The 21,285-nt window shown below is 43.3% G+C and overlaps 1 protein-coding gene across 2 annotated transcripts in view; it reads left to right on the forward strand.

Moving 5' to 3' along the window:
• CNGB1 (cyclic nucleotide gated channel subunit beta 1) overlaps nucleotides 1–21,062 on the forward strand; it is a 91,205-nt gene extending 70,143 nt beyond the window's left edge. For both annotated transcript variants that reach the window (XM_073307380.1, XM_073307381.1), the window contains 10 exons: nucleotides 867–931; nucleotides 1,809–1,931; nucleotides 2,633–2,774; nucleotides 3,165–3,324; nucleotides 4,932–5,029; nucleotides 5,117–5,200; nucleotides 6,488–6,606; nucleotides 9,466–9,612; nucleotides 12,528–12,723; nucleotides 19,168–21,062. In XM_073307380.1, the coding sequence (XP_073163481.1) occupies nucleotides 867–931; nucleotides 1,809–1,931; nucleotides 2,633–2,774; nucleotides 3,165–3,324; nucleotides 4,932–5,029; nucleotides 5,117–5,200; nucleotides 6,488–6,606; nucleotides 9,466–9,612; nucleotides 12,528–12,723; nucleotides 19,168–19,377 (1,344 nt within the window). In that variant the 3' untranslated portion in view covers nucleotides 19,378–21,062. The remainder of the gene's footprint in view (nucleotides 1–866; nucleotides 932–1,808; nucleotides 1,932–2,632; nucleotides 2,775–3,164; nucleotides 3,325–4,931; nucleotides 5,030–5,116; nucleotides 5,201–6,487; nucleotides 6,607–9,465; nucleotides 9,613–12,527; nucleotides 12,724–19,167) is intronic.
• Nucleotides 21,063–21,285: the final 223 nt, after the last annotated feature.

Here is a 21,285-nt window from a genome sequence, read left to right on the forward strand (position 1 = left end):
GAGGCGGAGCAGAGGTGAGCTGGGGCCAGGTGTGGGGCAGGGAGCTGCCGGTGGGTGCTCTGCACCCACCAAATTTTCCCCGTGGGTGCCCCAGCCCCGGAGCACTAGGGAGTCAGCATCTAAGATGCCACTTTTGATGTGATCAGTGGGGAGAGTGGCTGCTCCCCCGTCCCTAGGAGCCAGAGGGACCTGCTGGATGCTTCCTGGGAGCTGCCCCAGGTAAGCACCTCTGGGACTCCACACCTCGCCCCCCCGGCAGGTGCCTCTGGCTCTTAGGGGTGGGGTGGGCACCCACTATGATGGCCCACGAGACCTTCCTGCCCAATTCTGGGGCAGTCAGGGGAGGGGGGTGGATGGGGCAGGAGTCCTGGGGGGCGGGGGTGGGCAACAATTCCCTCGAGGGGTGAGGAGGGAACCTGTTGTTAAGATTTTGGCACCTCATCACTGCTTATACACTGCAGTCTGCCTCAGTGTGTGGGGGCTCAATGGTGACTGGCAGTAGCCAAAGACTGAGGTGAGGTGGGGATAGTGGGTGGGGGTTCCCTGGGGAGGGGAGACCCAGAGACTGTGGGGGTACTGCTAGGGGGCAGCACTCTGGGTAAAAGGGGCATGGGGGTCTGGGAGGGACACGGGGGCAAGCGGGACACCGGCCTGCAGAGGGCGCTCTGGAGGCTGGAAGAGCTAATTCCCTGAGAGACCAGCAGGAGGTGCCGCAGGGGTGAGTCCTGCACCGTGACGGGGGTACAGTAATCTGGAAAGATTGAGAGCCACTGAATTAAAGGATTCTCATTCAAGCCCTATTGAAAACTAGTTACCAGCTGTGATTGATGGAACGCTAATGCACATTGTATCATTCTCTTTAACAGTACATGGCCTTCTTTGAGTTTAATGACCGGCTTGAAGCTATCCTGAGCAAGGCATATGTCTACAGGTGAGGGAAAAACCCCTGATACATTTTTATTTTTGGAGGAAGATCTTTTTGGGACTTTTCTTTTATTGGAGGGGGAAGAGGTGCAATTTGGTGGAGATCCAGCAATCTCCATCCAAACATAGTTCCTCTTTGACTATGATTTAATCACATATGGGGAACATTCTATATAGAGAAAATTCTTCCTCCTCATTATTGACTGCCACAATCGCAGTGACTTCTCCTGAGACTGGAAATATCTCCTGGGAGGCTGACAACACTAACAGTGTTGATAACACCGGAATCAAACCTCACCTTAGGGCCTCCGCAGCCCAAAGCATGTTACTTTTTCAGCTCTCCCTAGCCAAGAAGCAAGAGACTCATTTTCAGTCATTCTTAACTCTTGTCTTTCGCATGGTAGCACATGGCACTGCTTCCAGGATATGTCGCAGATCCACAATATGAAAGATGACTGTAGAAAAATGACCTATGTTAATGATAGCCTTTAGTCATTAACCTCTTCCAAGTTGCAGCTCCATGTGATAAATGCTATCAACATTATTTGAAATGATCCCTTTGTTCCCAAAGCAACTGGGAGCAGAAGTAGTGGGGATAAACAGTGTAAAGCAGCCGGTAAAAATATTACTTTCCCCTACATTTTTAAAGAGTTGTACAGAGCTTTACCGTGTGACTGGTGGGGAATCCTTTGGAATAATTAGAGTCAAATGTTCCGAAGCACTCCTTTTTCTCTTTCTAATAGAACTATAAATATCAGTGGTTGCCCTGTGTTTCTATTAATTATTTTTCACTTTTAACTATGGTATTTTGGGGGATTTGAAGGTGTTTTTCATTATCGGGTACCTTGTAATCTTTCCTCTTTCATTGTTGCTTTTCTTTGCAGAGTGATAAGGACCACAGCCTATTTACTCTTCAGCTTACACGTGAACTCATGCCTGTATTACTGGGCATCATCGTACCAGGGACTGGGTTCTACCATATGGGTCTATAACGGGGAGGGAAACAGGTACTTAGTATGCGTGCCCTCTGTTTTGGAATAGGCCAATGCAGCAGAATAGGAGCGATAGAGAGACAGTCAAGATGCAGCTAAGGCTGAATTAATACCACACTATTGACACATGAGTCCACCTTTTCGTCAAAAGCCTAACATTTCCAGTACAATATCATCGCTGTTTGATTTATATAGGCAGGGCTGGTAGCGCTGCCTGTTGTTAAAGTTGCCTGACTCTTTCCATTATAACTCCATTGCTTATAACTTTGGTAAACTTTAACCATTGAGGTTGACATTTTACATGCCATGTGTCTGCCTCAGTCTGGATGATGATTATTATCATGTTATGTTTCCACCAAAATGGTCCAGCCATTATGAGGAACTAGACTAGGGGGAAAAATATATTTTGCCATTGGGGGAAAAAAAAGTTCTGGAGACTTTTTTTCTCCAAGAAGCTCTAGTGCCCCCATGTTTTCCAGCTGTCCCCTAAACTTCTTTGTCTCTGTAGGTTTTCCGGGCACGTTTTCATTTGAGGGAGAGGAGAGGCTTTCACCCCCGTAGTTTTCCCCTTTTCACCACATAATTGTTCTCGCTATAGTTTCCAAGAGGTCTCCTGCTGACTGTGCCCGGGCAAGTTCTAATGGTATCAAGCAGGTGCTAACTTTTCCAGCGACGGGAACTGGTTGAAAAGTTGTTCCTTTTTTTCCCCTGTATAGTTATATCCGCTGCTATTACTGGGCTGTCAAGACGCTAATTACTATTGGAGGACTGCCTGACCCTCAAACTCTGTTTGAGATACTCTTCCAGCTTCTGAACTACTTCACAGGGGTCTTTGCTTTCTCTGTCATGATCGGCCAAGTAAGTGAATAATCAACCTGTCTTCCCTTTGGTATGATGCAGGTTCACAGTGCTTGCTGTTTTTAAGGTCACCGCTCTGAAATCATGTGTTTCCCAGAAAGCACCCCCTGGGCTTTCCATCTTCATACATTGAAAAATTCCAGTAGCATCAGTGTTCATTCTTACATTATTTTAAGGTTTGTTTCTCTACTATAGAGAGGCTCCTGGCCTGCTGCATGCCCATAGTTTTATAAGTCTGAGGACGCAGAAGCTAAAAATCCACTGTCGTGATACACGGTGTATCTTCAGTCTAAGAAGCTCATTGTTAATAGTCTTTTGGATACTTTGTTTGTTCATCATTACTTATAGTTATTTCCTTTAATTTTTGTTCTCTTCCCTCCTCCAACTCAGATGAGAGATGTAGTTGGTGCTGCTACTGCAGGACAAACTTATTATCGGAGTTGCATGGACAGTACCATTAAATACATGAATTTCTACAAAATCCCCAAATCTGTTCAGAATCGGGTCAAAACCTGGTATGAATACACTTGGCATTCACAAGGCATGTTAGGTAAGAATTAGCTGTATTTAGGGTTACTGTCTTTATTAAGACTTTAAGTTCATATCTCTCTGATATTTTTACCTTGGCCTATGAACATTATGAACAGCAAAATAAGCTGGCAGCTTACAACATTTTGTGAACTGCTTATCCGTGTCAATTGCACAGATGGTCTAGAGCAGCATTTCTCAAATGCATGTGGCCACCAAGGGCTTATCTTGTGGCCACTGCCTCCTGGGCAGTGATTGGGAGGGGAGCTAAGCACCCCCTCCCTTGGGGCCGCCCAGAGGGGTTGGGCCATGCCCCCCTCTGGAAGCACAAATGCTGCAGGAGCAGACAGCTGTTGTGAGTTCCCCACCTTCCTGGGGGTGGTGGAGCTCAGACTTCTGGCTTTAGTGCTGGGGAGGCAGGCTCCGGCCATGCAGTGGCAAGCTCTGGACATGGGCTCTGGCTGTGTGGTGGCAGGTTCCAACCACGGGCTCGACCCCACAGCCACAGAGCCTGGCAGGCTCCATCCCCCAGTCCCTCACCCATCCACCCTATCACCCTTGGCCCCCGCTGCCTCCCTACCCACCTCCCCATCCGACCAAGGCTTGCTTGGTCCCCTGGCTTGCCAGGCCTGAGTAAGTCTGCTTTGAAAAGTGATATTTGTATTTTGTTAATATCACTTTTCACTGCCTCCCTGCTAGGTAGCAAGTCTGCCCCTGTGAAACGTGATATTAACAAACATACAAATATCACTCTTCACAGAAGCAGACTTACTTGCTAACAAGTCTTAAAAAAAAAAAAACACAACACCCCCAAAACAAAAGAGAAAACAACAAAAGACAAGAACATGCGAAGTACCTTATTTGTGTTTCTCTTCTCTTTAGGTCCAATAAAGAATAGACACAACTGTCCATTCTGTTTATTACTGAATCTGGAAAAACCCTACATGAATAAATTACTATGCTTTGGACATGTATATGTGCATATTTATTTGTTTTTTTCCTAAAGCTAAATATTTTAGAAAGAAGTGTTGTAGCGGCCACCAGCAAGAGTTGATGGACGCACTCTGAGGCCACCGAAAAATTTGTTGTGAGAACCTCTGGTCTAGAGCAAGAGATGTCATTCTGTCATTCTCCCTCCTCCACAGTTAATTGCACTGAGATTTTTCCAATTAAACCCAAAGGGGCACTGCTGAGTTTTGGAAAGTCACTGCAGTCCTTTTGCAACACCAGGGACAGCACAGCATTGGGGCACTAAGCCTAAGGATTTTGTGGGATTTTTTTTCTTTCTCATTTCACTGATTTCTCTATTTCTTCCTTGTTTTACCCATACTTCTACACAGTCCACTACACTAGTACCAGGATTCAAATTCCTAGCCTGTTAGTGAACTAGCATGATCACACAACAGTGCATTCCAAGATTGTAACTCCCCCCTCTATAGATGAAGTTAGCTGAATTGAGATTGTTTGCCAAATCACAACCGCCTGTGTAGGAACAACCTGCTGTTCCTGCTAACGCATCCTGTTGTGGAAAAGCACGATCTGCACTGACTTGTACCTAGCTTTCCAATATGGAGCTTAGTAACATTTCTGTAAGTAGCCAGTTCTTTATTTTGTTTCCCCTTTTAACAGACGAATCGGAGCTGATGGGGCAGCTGCCAGACAAGATGAGGCTGGATATTGCTATTGATGTCAACTACGACATAGTCAGCAAGGTGGCGCTCTTTCAGGTACTGTCTACTTCTCCGCTTGGACATTACCTGACTCCTGAGAGGCTCCTACAAATTAAGTAATTCCACTTCCTCTTTTGGGTTCAGGGCTGTGACAGGCAGATGATTTTCGACATGTTGAAGAGGCTCCGATCTGTTGTTTACTTACCTAATGATTATGTGTGTAAGAAGGTAACAAGCATTTTCTTTACATAAAGTCTCTTTAGAGACTCGGAATAAAGTGGCACTATATGCGGGTGGGGGAGAGGCAGGGCCAGAAATGGAAGCTCGTTGGTGGAATGACATGGATTTTGTTGGCCAGCGCATTGGCAAGGAGACGTACCATCTCTTGGTTAGCTTGGTGTCCTATTGTGGTTGATGCTACAGCCACAAAGAGTCGGAGAGAGATCAGAAAGGCCTCCTGGGGAATTCCCCCCGGTGCAGAAGTAGCATAGGGCTGGCTTATGCAGCTTCACACTACCCTCCTGTGCAGCCTCTTGAGTGGGTATATACTGGGCATGTGGATCGGAGCAAGAGTTATGTTGTGGACAAGAGAGAGAGCGAATAGAGTACAAAGTGATCCAGCTCTTGTGAGCTGTAGAGCCGCCCATAGGCAGTTGTACAAGGCTGCTGTAAAGTAAGGCAGCCTCTAGGTCCGGGGTTCTCAAACTGGGGGTTGGGACCCCTCGGGGGTTGCAAGGTTATTACATGCGGGGTTGCGAGCCGTCAGCCCCCTTCCCCCCCCCCAACCCTGCTTTGCCTCCAGCATTTATAATGGTGTTAAATATATTAAAGTGTTTTTAATTTATTAGGGGTGTCACACTCAGAGGCTTGCTATATGAAAGGGGTCACCAGTACAAAAGTCTGAGAACCACTATTTTAGGTTATGTCGGGAGCCACAACAGTTCCCAGAACAGTATAGCCCCTTTTGGCCACTCCTGTGTTTAACCTGCCGTACTGCTCTTCCTGAGAGCTACCTGAAACAATGAGAAGAGCCAGGCTTGGCTAACACACCAGGAACTGATTAAGTTGTGCAAGGGAGATTCAAAGCAAAGATGTGCTCTGTGTCACTTAGTGTTGGTGATACTGATCACATTGTGCAAAGAGTGACCTCTGCTGATTTCAAGGTGCACAGCATTAACACTAATTGGAAAAAATACAGGGGGGGGAAGCAGCTGTGCATTCTCATTAAACAATAACAATTGAGAATAAGCAGGATAAAACAACAAAAGGAAATATTTAGGGGAAAAAAAAGAGTTAAACCCTATTCCTCTTTTGGAACCTCCTGCATTTATGACCAGCAAGTGGAAAGCTATGAAAAGATTTGAGACAGAATAAAACAACATTCATGAAGTAATTGAATAGTTTAACTTGGATCAGGGTCTCTGTACATTTTTCCATATGCTTTCTTCCCCTCTTTCTGGGTTCTAGCAGGATAACCAGTGCACACCCCACAAGTTGTTCTAATCTTTGTTTCAGGGGGAAATTGGCCGAGAGATGTACATTATACAAGCTGGACAGGTGCAGGTGCTTGGAGGACCTGATGGCAAAACTGTGCTTGTGACTCTGAAAGCTGGATCTGTGTTTGGAGAAATAAGGTCAGAGAGAGGATCGATGGGGAATTGGGAGAATAAAGACCAAGACTAAGATTAGAAGGAAGTTGGGGAAATAAGTCAGAGGTGGAAAAAAATAAAATTTTGGAAATAAGATCTGGAAAGGAGGATCCATTGCTAGGACCTATTTGCTGCTATAATTAAGAGGGGTCACAATTTAACACCGAGATCTGTTAACACAAATTCCACTTTTTAATTTTAAACTTTTGAACTGTCATTGTCTCCCTGACTCCATTCTATGTGAGTCTACACAGTATGAACTGACCTGGTTGTCTAGTGACAGTTGCAAAGGCAACTCTCTTGGGGAAGAGAAATAGGGAAAGACTCGTATATTGGTCATCAACAACCATCCTGGCTGATTAAACAGCATTGACAAGAGTCCTCTGCAGTGCTTATCAGCTGAAAAGATGGCTGACCACAATATGATTGGAAATAAATAAAAATGGGGATACCACAAGCCTGCAACAAGGATATTGAGGGGCTCCCTGCATAAAAACAAATCACTCAATAAACTGTATTGTTGATTTTCAAAAAAGTGGAAGATAAATGGAGAAAACTGATTATTCCACCTTTGATCACCCCTTTCCAATACCAGCAGAGTGAAAAGAAATCATTGCAAGCTTCCTGTTCTAGGCCATTTGTCCTGTGCTGATATGGCTTTAGGTAGGGAATCCATGTGAGTGAGAATGGGTGAAATCAAAGCACGGTGAAAATAGCTCGTTGTAAATATATTCTCTTCCTGATAACAATGAGTTAGGCTGGCTGTTCGGGTCCTCCGACCCCAAAGCAGAAACAAGAGCTTGAGATACAAATATGAAAACAATGTTATAGTTTAAAAAAATCTATACATCCCTGGTGGTCATGATCTACATACTCTGCAGTGGTAATAAAGAAGGGTGGAACTAAAATGCTGACCTGGTTATCCTACATAAAGGTGGTTTCTACAGTAGTATGTAGTCACTACTATTGTTAATATCCAATGCTTGTACAGAGCAGCCCAGAGTGCCGTAGTGATTTGTAACACACTAGTAGTGGGTACTTTTCTGTCTATAAAACTAGTTTTTAAAGAACAATATTATAAAATAACTACAATAAAATCACTTTTATGTAGTGATTTTCATACCCATAAAAAGAACAGGAGGACTTGTGGCACCTTGGAGACTAACAAATTTATTAGAGCATAAGCTTTCGTGGGCTACAGCATATAGGAACATCTAGTAAGAAGAAATATATATACATACAGAGAAGGTGGAAGTTGCCATACAAACTGTGAAAGACTAATTAGTTAAGATGAGCGATTATCTGCAGGAGAAAAAAACTTTTGTAGTGACAATCAAGATGGCCATCACACAAGCGGTCCATTTCCTGGACACTACTGTCCTAATAAGTAGTGGTCACATAAACAGCACCCTATACTGGAAACCTACTAACCACTATACTTACCTACATGCCTCCAACTTCCATCCAGGACACACCACACGATCCATTGTCTACAGCCAAGCTCTAAGATACAACCGCATTTGCTCCAATCCCTCAGACAATGACAAACACCTGCAAGATCTCTATCAAGCATTCTTAAAACTACACTACCCACATGCTGAAGTGAAAAAACAGATTGACAGAGCTGGAAGAGTACCCAGAAGTTACCTACTACAGGACAGGCCCAACAAAGAAAATAACAGAACACCACTAGCCATCACCTTCAGCCCCCAACTAAAACCTCTCCAACGCATCATCAAAGATTTACAACCTATCCTGAAAAATGATCCCTCATTCTCACAGATCTTGGGAGACAGACCAGTCCTCGCTTACAGACAGCCCCCCAACCTGAAGCAAATACTCACCAGCAACCACACAACAAAAACACTAACCCAGGAACCTGTCCTTTTAACAAAGCCTGATGCCAACTCTGTCCACATATTTATTCAAGTGACACCATCATAGGACCTAATCACATTAGCCACGCCATCAGGGGCTCGTTCACCTGCACGTTTACCAATGTGAGATATGCCGTCATGTGCCAGCAGTGCCCCTCTGCCATGTACATTGGCCAAACTGGACAGTCTCTACGCAAAAGAATAAATGGACACAAATCTGACATCAGGAATCATAACATTCAAAAACCGGTAGGAGAACACTTCGACCTCTCTGGCCACTCAGTAAAAGACTTAAGGGTGGCAATTTTGCAATGGAAAAGCTTCAGAAACAGACTCCAGTGAGAAACTGCTGAGCTTGAATTAATATGCAAACTAGATCCCATTAACTTGGGTTTGAATAGAGACTGGGAGTGGCTGGGTTATTACACATATTGAATCTATTTCCCCATGTTAAGTATCTTCACACCTTCTTGTCAACTGTCTAAATGGGCCATCTTGATTATCACTACAAAAGTTTTTTTCTCCTGCTGATAATAGCTCATCTTAACTAATTAGCCTCTCACAGTTTGTATGGCGACTTCCACCTTCTCTGTACGTGTGTATATTTCTTCTTACTATATGTTCCATTCTATGCATCCGATGAAGTGGGCTGTAGGCCACGAAAGCTTATGCTCAACAAATTTGTTAGTCTCTAAGGTGCCACAAGTCCTCCTGTTCTTTTTGCGGACTAGCAGACTAACACGGCTGCTACTCTGAAACCTGTCATACCAATGTATCACCAAAACACTTAAAATGTTAGATGCGTAAAATGTCACGGTTGGCAAAAGTTGAGCTCCAAGTACAGTAGCGACATGTCTCCTGCAACAAACTCTGCTATCAAACCGTGTGAAAGCTCAGATTTTAAATGATTAAAAACTGTATTGGCCCAACATACAATAGTTTTAACATCTCTTGGTATTTTAATTAGCTTGTTGGCAGTGGGAGGTGGAAATCGTCGCACAGCAAATGTTGTGGCTCATGGATTTACTAACCTTTTCATCTTGGAGAAGAAGGACTTGAATGAAATTTTGGTGCATTATCCAGAATCTCAGAAGCTGCTGCGTAAGAAGGCGAGGTGAGTGACAGGATGTTGCTAAAATGTCATTTCTCATAAACATGCAGATATAGTACAATTTTCAAACTCTGAAAGAACAGGTGATCTTTGGGGATGCACACTGGAGAAATTACAAAATGTTAAGGGAAAATTTTCAATGCTAAGCACCCCAGACTATACATACATCTTCTTTTTGGGCCTCAGTTCTCATAAACGAAGCAGACTTGAACCTGATCGGGACTTGGAGAGAGATGAAAACCGTAGGTGCTATGGGAATTGTTGATGTTTCAGCAGATGGTGCTCTTCTCTTTGAGTTAGCATTGAGCTAATGGCGGTGCTGTTGGAATCGGTGTTTTGCAGATGGGATGTTAAACTGAGGTACTAATAATTGGGGTCATTTTAAAACTTCCATGGCACTTTTTACAAGAAAACTTACTGTAAGGGCCAAACGGCAACACGGGCTGAATTTGCAGGCAGGAACTTTAGGAATCACTTTGCTCCCCTACATATAAAATCCAAATCACAAGCAGCAACACAGGGTGAACAGTGACTACTTCCTGTTTCACATTTATGGTACTGGGGAGTGAGCAGAGCCTTGGCTCGCCCCACTCATGCACCAGCCAGTGCAGCTGAGCCAATGTGTCAAGGCCAGTACACTGAACTAGGTATAGAGGTGAGCAGATTATTCCCACCTCCTCTTGGAGCAAGAGCAGGGTGCTAGCCTGGGACTCTCAGAATCCCAGGCTGGTTCCTGTTCCACTCGTGCAGCAGTGTAACTATCCTTCCTTGGGGATGGTGTCACAATTGAGTCTTAAGTAATTACATTCTGACTACTAAAAATCCCCTCTGAGGAGAATGCTATTAATTTCCTTTCCTAATTTATTGCTGTTTTTCATCCTAGGTGTGTCAGGATATCATTTACACTTCAGGAATGGAAAAGACTAATTAGGGCATCTAGTTTATTCCTCTGACATTGCAGAATTGTTCCCTGTTTACTGGTGTTTTGTATGGTCTAAGTTTAAACGTGTCAAGCAATGGGGCTGCTACCACATCCTGAGGAAAAATTATTCCTTGATATTCAGCCTAAATTTTCCCCTCTAGTAATTTAATCTCATTAATTAATTTTCATTCTATTCAACTCAGCAGCACAGAGGTCTGGAATTCTACTACTGCCTAGCTGGCATGCTGGAATGTTAGAAGTAGACCGAGGGACATGGGAAGGTGGGCAAAGTGCAAGTGACATGGACATATGTACATGCTAATGTAGCTATAATATGGCTCTGAAATTTGTGTATGCACGTTTAAAATTGGCTTCTGCAGAGAATGATGCATGCGACTAAATTTGTTTTCTGTACACATTTGTACCACTAAAACTTTATCACTCGAATGTACACAGGAACTGTGAATGCAACATGGGAACAAACACAACCAAAGCAGAATCATAGAACCACAGGGTTAGAAGGGACTGCCAGGATCATCTAGTCTCGCCCCCTGCCAGGATGCAGGATTTGTTGTGTCTAACCCATCCAAGACAGGTTTCAGAGTAACAGCCGTATTAGTCTGTATTCGCAAAAAGAAAAGGAGGACTTGTGGCACCTTAGAGACTAACCAATTTATTTGAGCATAAGCTTTCGTGAGCTACAGCTCACTGCATCGGATGCATACTGTGGAAAGTATAGAAGATCTTTTTATACACACAAAGCATGAAAAAATGGGCGTTTACCACTACAAAAGGCTTTCTCTCCCCCCACCCCACTCTCCTGCTGGTAATAGCTTATCTAAAGTGATCACTCTCCTTACAACGTGTATGATAATCAAGGTGGGCCATTTCCATCATACACATTGTAAGGAGAGTGATCACTTTAGATAAGCTATTACCAGCAGGAGAGTGGGGTGGGGGGAGAGAGAGCCTTTTGTAGTGGTAAACGCCCATTTTTTCATGCTTTGTGTGTATAAAAAGATCTTCTATACTTTCCACAGTATGCATCCGATGAAGTGAGCTGTAGCTCACGAAAGCTTATGCTCAAATAAATTGGTTAGTCTCTAAGGTGCCACAAGTACTCCTTTTCCATCCAAGACAGATGGCTATCCATCCTGCTTTTGAAAGCCTCCAGTGAAGGAGATTCCAGGACTTCCCTAGGCAGTTTGTTCCATTGTCCTACTGTTCTTACAGTTAGGAAGTTTTTCCTGAGATATAAACTAAATCTGTCATGCTGCAGTTTGAAGTTTTTTGTCCTGCCCTCTATGACAAGAGAGAACAATTTTTTCCATCTTTTTTTATGGCAGCCTTTCAAGTTTTTGAAGACCGCTGTCATATCCCCCCTTAATCTCCTCTTTTTCAAACTAAACACACCCAGTTCCTTCCGCCTTAGCTCATATGGCTTGCATTCCATCCCTTTCATTATCTTTGTTGCTCACCTGTGGATCCTTTCTAGTTTCTCTACATCCTTTCTATACATTGGTGACCAAAATTGGACACAGTACTCCAGCTGAGGCCTAACCAGCGCTGAGTAGAGCAGTATTATCCCCTCCTGTGACTTGCATGCTATGTCTCTGTTAATGCAACCCAAAATTGTATTTTTTTAAATTTATTATTATTATTTTTTGCAACAGCATCACCTTGCTGACTCATGTTGAGGTTGTGATCCACCACAGCTCCCAGATCCTTCTCAGCAGTGCTGCTGCCAAGCCACTTATCCCCCCATTCTGTATTTGTGCATTTGGTTTTTCTTCCCTAAATGTAGCACTGCACATTTGTCTTTGTTGAATTTCATATTCACAGGGATTTTTTTCTCATAATTTTCCCAGCTCTACTCTGCAACCAAGTCTAATGTTTTGAGAGTGCCTTTAACTGCTGCAAAACTGAACTGTCTGTGTTAGAAAATTAATCCAATATTGCATATCTCTGGACAAAATTAGTCTCTTTCTTTTTCTAGGAAAATGCTGAAAAATAACAATAAACCCAAAGAAGAAAAAGGCATGCCAAAAGATGCGCTTATCATTCCTCCAAGACCTGGGACACCTAAACTCTTTCAAGCTGCCCTGGTAGCTGCAGGAAAGATTGGAGGCAAAGGAAAGCTTGCCCATATCAGATGGAAATTGAGAGAGCTGAAAGCAATGCAAGCTATGCAGGTAAGAACAAAGGATTGGAGTTTTTGTTCTTTCATTCACAATGAAACTATCATCTTGCAACACTGTTGATGGAGACTTAACAAGAAACAGCATAGAGTCTATATTTCAGCTGAACAACAATGAACCGCTGGCTAATCACAATCTACACGTTCATTCTTTCTTTCATTTTTCTGCTGGGACTATCTACAAGGGCACCAACTGATGGCAATCATGGACAGAAATGTGTCCGTCAGGAAATCAGCTGAGATAATCAACTCATTTCACATGAAGTCAGACTAAATTTGAGAGCAATATGGAATAAATGGAACAGTGGTCCTAGATGGATTGAGGAAACCCTTGCAGGAAGGCATTGTAATCCAGTGGGCTAATGTAGTAGGAGAACACATTAGCTTTTCACTTGGGGAGATCCTAATAATGTGAAAAATTTAGGTCTCATTCTAGTCTGCAGTGGACATATATCCACATCACACAATCACTCTACTGTGTAACATTCATAGAGCCAATCCATATTATGTTAAAGTGACAGACAAGTACACAGCCAGATATCCAGCATCCACAGGGAAATCTTATCGGTCCAACTTTGTAGATGTATAACTGTAGCAGAAGTCATGCTCCAGGATTCAATAGTGGTTCTATCTTCATATGATTTGCTGAATTTAAGAAAGTAAAAGCCTTAATATGACTATGCTAAAGGACTGTGATTTTATTAATTAGATATACCTGTGTATTATAACCACTATATTATACAGACAGTATCCTAACTGAAAGTCTTTGCTTAGTAGTAGTGTTTAAGCTACTATGGTAAAGAGGGCCGTATATGTATCTAGAAAGACACAGAACAATGCAATGTCTTTCTAGTGTCCTTCGTAAAAGAATAAGAAGGCTTCATACAATTAAATGCTGCAACAATAATGAAAGAATAGTTAAAAGTGGCAGAGAATATAGATGCTGACATACACGACACATTCTGGATAGTAACGGAGAATGAATTCCGTAATTAAGGCATTCCATTCATAACCCACATTAACACAGGTAGGTCTTTGTCCTTCTCCAGTAGCTGGTCCGCGTAAAGAGGTTTCTGAGACTGCTGCTGCTTCCAGCTAATTGATGTAAGCTGGAGAGGCCTATGCTTTTAGAGAGAGAGATCCAGCTGGCAACTTACCCAGTAGACTGTTACACATTGTTGGAAAACTAGTACTATGATAAACTAGGATAAATCCTGGGGATATTTCAGATTAGAATTGAAGTACAATGACTAAACCATATAAAGAAAGCTTTCACACTTAACTTGCACTATAATGAGGTGGAACCTGCGGGATGTACATTAGCCTGGATAGGGTACCTGACAGGTGTTTTGTTTAAAGTGTTGCCGGACAGATCTGTTGAAAGAGAAGATCCAAGGTTTGGAGATGCAGGTGGAAACTATGGCTGAGTTTTGAAGGGGGTTTGATTGGGTGGGGGGGGGAAGGTGAGGGGAGGCTGAAGGGAAATCTCGAGACTTGCAGATGCAAGCTGGACTGGAGAACTGGGAGGGTAGATGGTGGATGAGGAAGTGGCTGGTGTAAGCATATGGCTATAAGAACAAGGCAGAGGAAAAGACAGGCTAGCAAAGGAGAAATAGAGCTGAGAAACAGGTTTGCTGAGTTGGACAACAAAGGGGTGCAGTGGGCCATAACAGAGGGTGGGAGGCAGGGCCATCCTTACCCATACGCAAAGTATGCAGCTGCGCAGGGCACCAGGAAATTTGGGGCACAAATTTCCTGGTGCCCTGCACAGCTGCGTGCTGCTCCAGCCCTGCTCTGACTCTTCCCCAGGGCCCCTGCCCCCAGCCACACCCCTACACCTCCGACTCTGCAGCAGGGCCGGGCCTGCACTCGCCGGCGGTGGGAAGTGCAGCGACCCGGCCCCAGCCGTGCTGCTGGTGAGTGCTGGGAGGTGGTTTTCCCCTGCCCCCCCAAGCCTGCTTCCCCCCCCACCCCCGGAGGCCTGGGGCCTGCTTCCCTCCTGCAGAGGCCTCCCCCCATGGGGGGGGGCTGCGTAGGGCCCCAGAATAGCTAGGGACGACCCTGGTGGGAGGGCAAGGAAGAAGAGAAGAGCAGCTAGTCCTACAGGAAGAGGGGAAAAGTCCATGGGACATAGCCAGAGTTCAAAGCCTCGAGAGAATAGAGGATGTCTGATAGAAGACCGCAAATGAGAACAAAAGACAACAGGATTTGCAGCCAGAAAGAAGTGAAAGAGGAAGGCTGGAGAATTGCACCAACACCAGGAAGTTGCAGGTCTACATGACTGCAGACTCCCTACTAAGAACAGACAGGCCTGTCATCAAAGGTGATCCAGAGAATAGGAAGGTGTGCTGTCTGCTGGGAGCTAAGATACAGGATGTGGATCTGAAGCTGAAGACTATCTTAATGGGAGAAGGAAAGAATCCACTGATTGTCCTTCATGTGGGAACAAATGATACCTCTAGAGTCTCATTAGAATGCATGAATGGGGAGGGTATGCCAGGCTGGGGAAGACGCTTAAAGAAATGGAGGCTCAGGTTATCTTCAGTGGGATTCTGCCTGTCCCTAGAGGAGGAGAACGAAGGCGAGACAAGGTGACGATGATCAACAGATGGGTCAAGCAGTGGTGCAATAAGGAGGGCTTTAGGATGTTTGTCCATGAATGCCTCCCAGTGGTCAGAGGACTGTTCTCATGGGATGAACTCCACCTGAGTAGGGAGGGAAATAGACATCTGGGATGGAGGTTGGCAACAGATTAAAAGAGCTTTAAAGTAGGAATTTGGGGGCAATGTTTGAGAGATGCTCATGTAATCTCCAAGCCTCATTCTAATATTGAGCAGGAGGAAAATCAAGTAAGAGAGGATACAGCAGTGGAGAAAGGAACAACAGGGTAGGAGAAAGTGTCATTGATTCTGGCATCAACAGTCAGGCTGGCGATACTGCCAGTAGAATGACTGTACCTAATCAGACGAGGAATCTGGGCAAAGCCAAGCAGAAACAATTAAGATGCCTGTAGATCAAGGCAAGGAGCCGGGTAACAAAATGGAGGAACTAGAGCAACTGGTGCAGGAAGTGACGAGAGATATCCTAGGGATAATGGAAACCTGGTGGACTAGTCGTCATGGCTGGCGCACAGGTATTGAGGGGGTGTGATGTTCAGGAAGGACAGAAATAAAAGTAAAGGTGTTTGAAGTCGCATTGTGTATCAATGGCAAGGCAGAATGTAAAGAAATTACAAATCATGGTATAGATCAAACGGAATCTGTTTTGGGCCAAAATCACTTTGGGGAAGAAAGCTATCGGAGATGCGACTGAGATAGTGCTTGGGGTCTGCTAGAGACTCCCAGGGTCTGATTTGGATATAGATAGAGACTTTTAAAATATTTCTAATGAAATAAATACTACTGGGAGTTGAGTGATTATAGGAGACTTTAATTTTCCAGATATAGATTGGAGGACAAGGACTACGAGTAATAGTAGGGCCCAGATATTCCTGGATGTGATAGCGGACAGATTTTTTCACCGAATAGTCACCAAACCAACAAAAGGTGAGGCCATTTTAGGTTTAGTATTGGTAAGTAGCGAAGACCTCAGAAGAACTGTTTGTACAGGACAGTGTTGGTTTGAGTGATCATGAGCTAATTCCATTTAAAAATGGAAGAATAAACAAAAATAGATCTGCAACTAAGGTCCTCGATTTCAAAAGGTTAAACTTTAAAAAATTAAGGGGAGTAGTTAGGGAAGTGGACTGGACTGAAGAACTCAAGGATCTGAATGTGGTGGAAGCTTGGAATTACTTTGTCAGAGTTATAGAAGCTCTCTGAAGCCTGCATCCCAAGCAAGGGGGGAAAAATTCCTAGGGAAGGCAGACCAAACTGGATGAAGATGCTCTTCAAACAGGTTATTAAGAGAAAGTAGAAAGCCTACAAGGAATGGAAGATGGGATGGATCAGCAAGGAAAGCTATATCTTGGAGGTCAGAAAGTGTAAGGGAAAAGTGAGAACTGCCAAAAGCCAAGCAAATTTAGACCTTGCAAAGGAACTTAAAAAACCAATAGTAAAATGTTTCTTAGCTATATAAATAAAAACAAAACAAGGAAAGAAGTGGGACAGCTAAGCACTGAGGACGGGGTGGAGGTGAAAGATAATCTAGGCATGGCCCAACACCTAAACAAATACTTTGCCTTAATTTTTAATAAGGATAATGAGGAGCTTAGGGGTAGTGGCAGGGTGGCTCATGGGAACAAGGATATGGAAGTAGAAGTGACCACATCTGAGGTGAAGGTCAAAGCCAAACAGCTTAATACGACCAAATCGGGGGATCCAGATAACCTCCATCCAAGAATATTACAGGAACAGGCACACAAAATTGCAAGCCCAATATCAAGGATTTTTAATTAATCTGTAAACTCGGAATTCATACCCTATGGCTGGAAAATTGCTAATATAGTACTTATTGTTAAGAAAGGAAAAAAGTGATCCAGGAAAGTACAGGCCTGTTAGTTTGACCTCAACTCTATGCAAGGTCTTGGAACAGATTTTGAAGAAGAAAAAAAAAGCTGTTATGGACATACAGGTAATTGGGATAAAATACAACAAGGGTTATCATAAGGTGCCAGGTCACCCTGATCTTTTTCTTTGAGAACTGATGTTTTTAGACAAATGAAATGAAGTAGAGCTCATCTATCTGGATTTCCATAAGGCATTTGATACAGTTCCACATGGGGAAATTATTAGTTAAATTGGAGAAGATGAGGGTTAATAGGAGAATTGAAAGGTGGGTAAGGAACTGGTTAAAGGGGAAACTACAATGGGTCAAACTGAAAGGTGAACTGTCAAGCTGGAGGGAGGTTACTAGTGGAGTTCCTCAGGGATCAGTCTTGGGACCAATCTTATTTCATATTTTCATTATGACCTTGTACAAAAAGTGGGAATGTGCTAACATAATTTGAAGACAACACGAAGTTGGGAGGTATTGCCAATATGGAGGAGGACCAGAATATCATACTCTAACTTTCAAGGTCATCCAGATTATTTTGTAACAGAAATGGGATGAAATTTAATAGTGCAAAGTGCAAGGTCATGCATTTAGGGATTAACAACAAGATTTTTTTTCCTGTAAATTGGGGACATATCAGTTGTAAGCAACAGAGGAGAAGAAAGACCTGGGTGTATTGGTCAATCATAGGATGACTAGGAGCAACCAACGTGATGTGACCATGAAAAAGGCTAATGCAATCCAAGGATGCATCAGGCAAGGCATTTCCAGTGAAGATAGGGAAAGTGTTATTACCATTATACAAGGCACAGATGAGACCTCCCTGGAGTATTGTGCGCAATTCTGGTCTCCCATGTTTAAGAAGGATGAATTCAAACGAACGGGTGTAGAGAAGGGCTACTAGGATGATCAGAGGAATGGAAAAGCTGCCTTACAAGAGGACATTTAAGGAGCTTGGCTCGTTTAGCCTAACTAAACAAAGGCTGAGGGGAGATATGATCACTCTCTGTCAGAGAGAGAAACACCCGCTAGGGAGATGAGTTCTTTAAATTAAGCGCCAATGTTGGCACATGAAGAAATGGATATAAACTGGCCATCAACGAGTTTAGGCTTGAAATTAGACAAAGGTTTCCAACCGGCTGAGGAGTGACATTCTAGAAGAAGGCCCCCAAAGTGAGAAGAGGGGACAGAACACCTAAATGGTTTCACGACTGAGCTTGATAAGTTTATGGTGGGGATGGTAGGATGCAATTGCCTACAATACCGTGTGGTCCATCTGTGACTGCTGGTAGCAAATATCTGCAATGGCCGGAGGTAGGACACTAGATGGGGAGAGCTCTGAGTCACTACAGTGAATTCTTTCCTAGGTGTCAGACTGGTGGGTCTCGCCAACAAAGTCAGAGTCTAACTGGTCATCATATTTGGGGTTGGGAAGGAATTTTCCCCCAGGTCAGATTGACAGAGACCCTTGAGGTTTTTCGCCTTCCTCTGTCTGCAGCATGGGGCCTGGGTCACTTGCTGGTCTGAACGAGAGAAGATGGTGGATTCTCTGTAACTTGAAGTCTTTAAATCTTGATTTGAGGATTTCAGTAACTCAGCCAGAGGTTATGGGTCCATTACAGGAGTGAGGTTCTGTGGCTTGCAATGTGCAGGAGGTCAGACTAGATGATCACGATGGTCCCTTCTGGCCTTAAAGTCTGTGAGTCTTTGATCTCTAGCTGTTTCTTGCGCATATAATTCACCTTCCCATACCAAAAAGGAAAACATCATAGTGAGACAAAATCTTGATAATGAGTTCGGACTCAGTAAAATGGCTTGAAATTCTCCTTTCTCTCTCTCTCTGCCAGACATATTAATTCATATTACCAATGCTGTGGTAGTTCCTAAGGATCCCAATCATGGGCTAGGGCCTCATCACTTTTACTTCGATTTATTTGTGTTCCAGGAGCCCAAATCCACTCCAGTTCTGCTGAAATTACCAGTCCGCCATCATTCATTTAAAGCACCCTGCAGATCAAGTGACCACACTGAAGAGGAGGAGGAGATCGTCTCAAAATCTTCAGATAATTCAGTCTTTATTCGCTTGAGTTCTGCCCCACAAAGCAACGAACAGATTCTTTCTGTGGAGGTTTCAGAAAAGGAAGAAAAGAAATGAGAAGCAAACAACGCCCTGTCCTTCTTAGAAGGCCACTGCCATGAGTCTCAGCCAGACAACTGCATCCTCTAGAAGCTTTTACTGGCTACCGATTTCTGTGCAATGGCTAGTAGCATCGCTCACTAAGCCAACTTGATATGCTCTGCCTTTCTTGGGTACTTAGACCACAAGACCGCTGTTGATAAGGATCTTTGCCATAGGGCCTAGAACTGTACAAAGCTTCTGCACTTTGGAAGTCCAACATTTATTGAACTCCTTTATAAACATTCCCACTAAATACCCGGCCAACCCTCTTGCCTCCAAATCCAGCCTTACAGTGAGGGAGCCCTGCAGTAACGAATACTGGCTTTTTACAGTTCTGAAGGGTTACTGTCTGTTTTTATCAGATATCAGTGCAGCCCCTTCTGAAGGTTGCAGTTGTTTTCCCCCCCTAAATGTGACTCATAATTTACTAAAAACAAACAAAAGAAAAGCCAAGATTCCTGCCCATTTGTTGCAAAGTTGTCATAGGCGATGCTGTGTAAGACGCGGAAATGATGGAAAAACCGATGTGGTTCTAAAGAACAGCAAAGAAAATTAGCATAACTGACTGCAGCACTGAAAGACAGGACTTCTCCCGAGTTCCAAATTCCGAGATATGCAAACAAGTGTATAATTAATTTCTTTCAATGGGGGGTGTGTATGTGTCACCATATGAACATAGCTTGGTTTCATAGGCTTATCAACATTTTTAACATCATCTTTGCAATTCCTTTGTTGGATCTCAGACCCTCTGCCTCTAAGGAAGCAGGCTACTGCTTTGCACAATGCTTGTTATTGTAATACTGTGCTTGTCATCTCTTTGGTTCAGTCCTCAGCCAATAGAAAGTACTGTGATTGATCTTTTGGTTTAGTGTCTGAACCAAGAAATTTCATTTGGGTTGCATGAAACATTTCCCTTCTTCTTTGCATAAAGAAGAAATAAGGTGTTTGCTACATGGGGCAGTCCCAAAATGTATTAAAATGTAAGTTCACTCATTCAACAAATACTCATGCGCTAATTAGTAGTGCCGACCTCACAAGCTTATGTATGGCAAGGCCATGCTGCTAAATGAGTAGGATACCACTGTAAGAATTACATGCATGTGTACACTGTACATTTGTCACTTGTAAGATCTTCTTTTACAGGGAAAGTTTGGATATGAAATTACTGACCTTTACCTTACACCTTCTTCACAATTTACTATCATGCATACAAGTTTTCTCCCTCCCAAGAATGATCGTCGGAGAAGCTATGTGGGCTTCTCTGGGGGCAGAAATACATGTCAATGCTGATTAGCAGCATCTTGATTTCTCTTAAGAATTCTTACAGACTGCAGCATGTTTAAGGAACTCAGATATGTTACAAGTAAAGCTGAAGTCACCACTGCTCTTAACACTGCAAGGTAAAAACTTGAGTTTTGATAAGAGTATTGAAACTTCCCTGAATATTTCTTATCCCATGAAGATTTGTACATTATTTAGTTTCCTACATTTTGGTGGATAGTGTATAGTATTTTTTCACTATATAAACATTTAAAAAGTCAAAAAATCTGTGCAAATATTGTAGGTGAAAATGTGGTTTTGATTCCTGGGTATATTTTGATCTGGTTTGTAAGGGTAGTTTAAATGAATAATATGCCTTCTGCTGCAGTGGCTTTCATATTCCAAAGCATTTTCATTAAACTTTTAGATTATTGTTCATCATGTGTGGCTTCATTTCAGGAACAGAGAATGTGTTAAAAATTCCTGCTTAGTTTTAGCTTTGTCTATTAATTTGCTATATGTCAACAAAACAAATTTTATGTGCAAGCATTTAGGAGAACTTTCTCAGACTTAAATATACAACGTGAACAACCCCAAGCTAATGTTACAAATTTGCCATAGAAC

This window comes from Lepidochelys kempii, chromosome 12 (assembly GCF_965140265.1).
Source record: "Lepidochelys kempii isolate rLepKem1 chromosome 12, rLepKem1.hap2, whole genome shotgun sequence".
NCBI lineage: Eukaryota > Metazoa > Chordata > Testudines > Cheloniidae > Lepidochelys > Lepidochelys kempii.